The sequence below is a fragment of the Vigna radiata genome, unplaced genomic scaffold, assembly GCF_000741045.1.
Source record: "Vigna radiata var. radiata cultivar VC1973A unplaced genomic scaffold, Vradiata_ver6 scaffold_169, whole genome shotgun sequence".
Taxonomy (NCBI): Eukaryota; Viridiplantae; Streptophyta; class Magnoliopsida; order Fabales; family Fabaceae; genus Vigna; species Vigna radiata.
Genome location: NW_014542363.1, coordinates 820,662 through 826,496, shown reverse-complemented (window position 1 = coordinate 826,496; position 5,835 = coordinate 820,662). Strand labels below are relative to the sequence as shown.

Here is a 5,835-nt window from a genome sequence, read left to right as displayed (position 1 = left end):
CTCCATCCCCAATTCGAATATGAAATTCTTGTTCATATCATCTTGTCTATACTTTTTAAAGTTGCCCCTTTTCAAGCTCACATCCTCATCACTTTGTACATCTGAGTCCAATTCATCACTGTTGTATTCCTCATTGATCTCATGGTCTCCAACTTCTTCATCCATTACAAATGAACCTTCCCCAACATTGCCTCTTCTAGTCACACGTTTCTTTTTTCTTTTCATTGCATTCCACCTATCCAAAACTGGATTAATGTTTCTACGAACATCATCCACCCTATCATTCTCAACATCAAACCCATCATCATCATTATCCATTCTTTCTTCTTCACTCTCATCCAGATAATATTCAGCTGAAGCTTCTACTTCCCCCTCAACTTCCCCCTCAACCACATTCTTCCATGTTTCCTCTTCTTCATGAAGATAATCATGTTCGTTACCACCATCATCGTCTTCGAAATTAACATCTTGATGTTCCTGACCACCATCATAGTCTACCTCTTCTTCACCAATTTCAACCTCTTCCTCACCAATCTCAACCTCTTCCACACTCATTCCACCCTCTTCTACACTTATTCCACCCTCTTCTACAATCTCAGCCACTTCCTCCATGTTTCCTTCATGTGTCTCTTGACCACAACTAAGAAATGGAACTTCCACTGCCTCACTGGGAACATGTTGAACATATATTTCTACCACGTCCTTATTCTCCTCTACATACTTAGTGAAGTTCAGTGCTTCCCTGTCATCACTCAATAATCTCAGATTATTCATCAGCCTTTCCTTGGACCCCTTCCACCATAGTTTGAAGTCTGCATCATACTTAAATTCTTTAACAATTCCAACTCCTTCAAAATAAGACCAGCGATCTAGATTAAGTCCTATGATCATGTGTACCTCTCCGCCAACATATCGTAGCCCCTTATCACTAACAAACTTTCCCATGTGATGCAAACAAACTTTGCACACCATTTCTAGACCTACATTCAGACATTAACATTTTACTCCCAAAATCAACCAACCAATGATAAACGAAAAATGAAAACTTACCTTGATACAATGTGCTTGCCTTTCACACCCAATGTTTGTTTCACGACCACCGCAAGGAGCACCGCAACGACCACCTTGATACAATGCTTGGAGAAGAAGGTTTTCAGTACAGTGGTTGGAATAATGTTTCTAGAAACGACTTTTCCCCAATTGAAAAAAGCAATTTGCCCTAATTGCTAATATGATAACTCACCAACACACGTGCTAATCTGGTAATTGCTAATCCAAATGTTAAAAAACAACATGACAGATAGAGAACAATGAAGCTAGCAAAAGATGTGGCAGGGTCGTTAGCCAGATCAACCAAAACTTGACGCCGTCCATTTTTAAGGACTAACTTTACGTGTTTTAATACTAAGGGAATTAAATGCCATCAATATTTTGAGTAGGGACTAAAACAAAAAATCACTTATACTTAAGAAACTAAAAACATATTTAACTTTAAGTATTAAACCATAATTTTTTAATAATAATTACATGGCATTATTTTATTAATTTATTTAAATTTATTTTCAAAAACATATTTAAAACGGAACAAGAACCATACAAAATTTGTCAAACAAAAATTGTTAAAAGAATAAAAAAAAAGTGAAAGTAAAAAAAAGCGTTGAAAAACGTGGTTGAATTGAATAAGGAATCAACTTAGGTGGCGTATTTGTGGACCCCACCATTACCCAGGTGCAATGAAATGGTGCTTTGCAATGACGCAACGCAACGCGGGAACGGAAGGGAAAGGAATCGATCACTCCTTTGACTCATCCTAATCATTCCTTTTCCTCACACCGATCACACGCCTTCTTATTCTCTTTTTCTCTTCACATTTTCTCTTCTCCGATTTTCCATACTCTACTTTCCACCCAATTCAAACAAGTTCGTAATTTCAATCCTGTTTTTTTCTCCTTTTTCTATTTTTTGTCTTTACCATCAGAGTATGCTGCTTTTGTTTATACGTTTGTTTGCAACTTTCAGTGTATCCGAAGGTGAAGGTAAGACACGATGACGACGGTGAAATTGGTCTCAAAGCTTTCCTGTCTCTGTATTTGCAGCCATCTTCTCCAGGTATTTCTAATTTGTTTTCGTTTAAATAAAATTTTAATCTCTTTTTTTTATTCAGTTTGCAAATTGGGTGCCCCTGTTTAGATTCTATTGTTAGAAAGCTCCCAATTTTGATCCATTGTTAAATTTCCCTACATATTTTTTTAAATTATTTTATATTAATTTAAATGAGTCATTAGTTTCAATTGAGCTAAATAAATGAAAAATAATATATATAAAATTAAAGATTAAAAGCGAAATAGACCAATTTCTAAAATAAGAGACCAAATATCTGTGTTTTAAAAGGAGACACAATTTGATTAAAATTGTATTTGAACTCTACTATGTGTTTTATATTGCTGGTTTTATTTTGCAACTAAACTGTTACGAATAAAATGTTTTTGTGATTGTATGTTTTACGTTCCTTAATGCACGAATTATACTGATTTATCTACATTACTCTTCATGCTTAAAGATTTTTGAAGCAATAGTTGAGTGAGTGATGGTGTTTTCCTTTCCTTTTCCATTTTGTTAGTTTTAGTTTATGATTGGTTTTTCACTGTAGTTTTGGCCTAAATTTGGAGGTTGAGAGTGACATTATTAAGCTAAACATTTTCATTCGTCTAGTTAGTCAAAATTGTAGTTGGTCATTATTATCTATCATATTCATTTTATTAAAAATAGAAAGGAATCGCTATTGTCTGATTTTACAATGACAGACAACAAAGTTGTCGCCATGCCCTCTGTTGTCAGAGTACCAGAGTGTTATGTTCTGCATGTAGCTATTCCGAGAGTACCCGTAACTGAAGATTCTGGAGACTTCAGTGTGGCATCTGATTCTTCAATAACTACAGGATCTGATACTGATGAAAATAAAGTAAATCTTAGAGTCAGTTCAATTCCTCCACCTCGTGCTGTCATTTCTAGTCCTGGTAAATTTTCATGCTTTTCATCGGATTTTGTTAGCTAAATTTGTTTGTGTACCAGATGCCTTTCGCAATTTGAATATCTGCATTTTTTTTCTGAATCTTATATTGACAATGTGATCATAAGAACATGATTTATAATATGCACACCAATATCTCTGATTTCTTTTCATTGGCCACTAAAGGTGAGTGAAGTACTTGTTTGTAGATATCCTATTAGAAGATATGAGTAATTTTTCTTCTTAATTATCCGTTAAAATTTCTTCCAAAAGGATGCAATACACATGTTGTCAAAATGGGGTTTTTAGATAAAAGCCCAAACCTACTTTTATGTACTTCAAAGGGAACTGAAACTCATAACTCAGCCTTGCATGCAAAGAAACCTTGGACTACTTAAAAGAATTTTTTAGGGAAACTGAATTTTGTGAGTGTGATAGTGACATTTAGACCTTCAAGGAATACAGAGCAGTTTTTATGTTAAATAGGAAGTTGTTTTTGCAGTGTGACCTATGTAAAAGGTGTCGGTGTAATTTTGTAAATTCTGTATTAATGGGTGCAACCATCAACAGCCATCCTGCGTAACTTAGTTTGCCTACTTTGTGTTCCGTTTCACACTCTACTTCAATTTTCCCTATAATCAATAATTCTGAACAATTGTTATGGTGCACCTTGTACAATCGCGATATAGTTAGGAGAAAGTTAATAGACGTATTATGAAGTAAAAATATATGCAAATAAAACTCCATTTTGAATCTCACTCGTAATGAATTTTTGTATTTAGATAATGACATAATGATTGGAAATCGAAACAAGACTAGAGATGAAAGACTTTCTACTTCAAAGAATGATGCTGTGTTGCAAAACCGACATGCACACTGCAAAGTTAGATTGCATGATGCCACTGATATTCCTTCAGATACAAGAAAACACAGGGAGCCTGGGTCTAAAGAAGAAATTGATTCTGTAGGAAAGAAAAAGACCCATAAAGGTAGCATAAAAATCGAAAAGGTACCTTGGAGATTTTAGTTCTGGTGAAATCTAGGAGCATGACTAGATACAGTTTTTTGGAGATCAAAATGTAGTGTAATATTAATCTAGGATTAGGTTTCCTGCCATAGAAAAAGAGAGAATGCAATGGTGAATGCTTTGGTGTTTCATGTAATATAGCCATTCTGCATGCTATACTTACCTCAAAATTTTGAAGGACCACTTGATTCGCCCGTGCAAGATTCTCTAAGGAAGAAGCCAATGCCTGAAGGGTCATCATATATATTGCATTTTCCCCCATTTTTAATCTTTTTTAGATTGTTTGAGGGAGCATATAATATAGTAAGGTTTCATGGTATCTAATGTGTATAAGAAATTAAAACCTTGGAGCAAACATGAAACTTACGAATTTTGCTACGTATATTGTATGTTTTGTATGTAGATTTAAATGAATATAAATTTAATGCGAACTAATCATTTTAGCTTTGTTGTCAGTACTCATTTCTCTCATTCACCCTCACTGTGCACTCAAATTTGTATTGGATTTTACATTATGTTTCTCTCTAGTAGTTTTTATTTTTTAGGTACCTTTGCAACTGATGCTAACTTTACGATTTTTTACTATTTTTATGATCCAATCATTATATTTTTATAATGGTTATGGTTTCTATTTTAAAAATAGAAATATTTAACATGTATGTTTAATTTAAGAATTAACACGAAATGAAAAAGAAAAATCCAGTTAATACTTATTCATACAATTCAAACAATAGTTTCTTCAAAAGCAAACTTTTTTATTATGTTATTCAAACAAAAAGCCCTCTTATTGCCTTTAACTTCAAAATCACATTTAACTACAATCATCTTTATAAAACCATAACGATGTAAAATAAAGCCAATTCCATACACAATGTGCAGCGGGATAACATGACATCATGCGGTCAAACGGTCCTTAAAAAGTAACACATGAAAGATAAATTTGGATTTGGTTTAATATAGAGTTGTTAAAATGGGTAATCCGGCTCGGCCCGGCCTAACCCACTATGGATTGGTCACTTAGTGAGTCAACCCAACCCGGCTCATTTATTAGCGATTCAGAAAAATCTGAACCCGTCTCGACCAACCACGGGTTGGTGGGTAAACGGGTTGGCTCACTAATCCATTTAATTAGAGCTTTTTTAAAATAAAAAAATTATAAACTTTCTATATTCAAATTTAAACAATTTCACTCCCAAAAAATGATGTTAAACTGAAGACAATTCAAAATAATAATAAAAAGTACAATATAATCCAAATGTCATCCCAAAACAAACATAAAAAACATACAAAAAAACATGCTCCTTGAAGGATTTCAGTTAAGAAGTGAGAGTGACAACACCGTAAATGAGAGTAAGTTCCGTGAGAGTGATTTGTGAGAGTAGAGGTTACTTTTTTGGTATACACAGTGAGTGAAAAAAGTATTTTATTTTTTAGGATTTCATAAATAAAATAATAAATTAAAAAAATAAAATTAGGTAGGTGGGTTGGCGGGCCAACTCGGCCCACCACGGGTTCAACCCGCATGAGCTGGGTTTAAATGAGCTGGGTTGAAATTTGACCCGCATAAAAAAAATTCAATTTTTTCAAACCCAACCCGTCCCGAACACGTGGTGAGCCGGGTTGGCTTGTGGGTTGTGACCCATTTTGACGGCTCTAGTTTAATATCTCGGTGGTCCCTATTTTAGTCCAGAATCTCAAATAGATCCCTTTTCTTCTCGGCGTCTCAATTGGGTCATTTTCTTTTTTTTGTAAAATTGAAGCAATTAGAAGTTTGCCGTCAAATTGGACAAATGACCGT

The 5,835-nt window shown here is 34.3% G+C and overlaps 1 protein-coding gene across 3 annotated transcripts; it reads left to right on the top strand.

Moving 5' to 3' along the window:
- Positions 1 to 1,731: 1,731 nt before the first annotated feature.
- Positions 1,732 to 4,509, top strand: LOC106779836. 3 transcript variants are annotated; one of them, XM_022776737.1, is made up of 4 exons: positions 1,732 to 1,920; positions 2,020 to 2,109; positions 2,805 to 3,017; positions 4,216 to 4,509. In XM_022776737.1, coding segments are annotated over exons 1-4 (450 nt in total). In that variant the 5' UTR covers positions 1,732 to 1,919; the 3' UTR covers positions 4,362 to 4,509. The 3 variants fall into 3 exon arrangements, with proteins under 3 accessions (XP_022632458.1, XP_022632459.1, XP_014523536.1); XM_022776738.1 differs by lacking the exon at positions 4,216 to 4,509 and adding an exon at positions 3,793 to 4,128 and having other exon boundaries at positions 1,734 to 1,920; positions 2,940 to 3,017; XM_014668050.2 differs by lacking the exon at positions 4,216 to 4,509 and adding an exon at positions 3,793 to 4,128 and having other exon boundaries at positions 1,739 to 1,920.
- Positions 4,510 to 5,835: the final 1,326 nt, after the last annotated feature.

Coding starts and splice junctions, on each gene's coding strand:
- LOC106779836 (XM_014668050.2), top strand. Junction 2,110..2,804: donor TTTGCAGCCATCTTCTCCAG/GTATTTCTAATT, acceptor TTACAATGACAG/ACAACAAAGTTGTCGCCATG. Junction 3,018..3,792: donor TGCTGTCATTTCTAGTCCTG/GTAAATTTTCAT, acceptor TTTTGTATTTAG/ATAATGACATAATGATTGGA.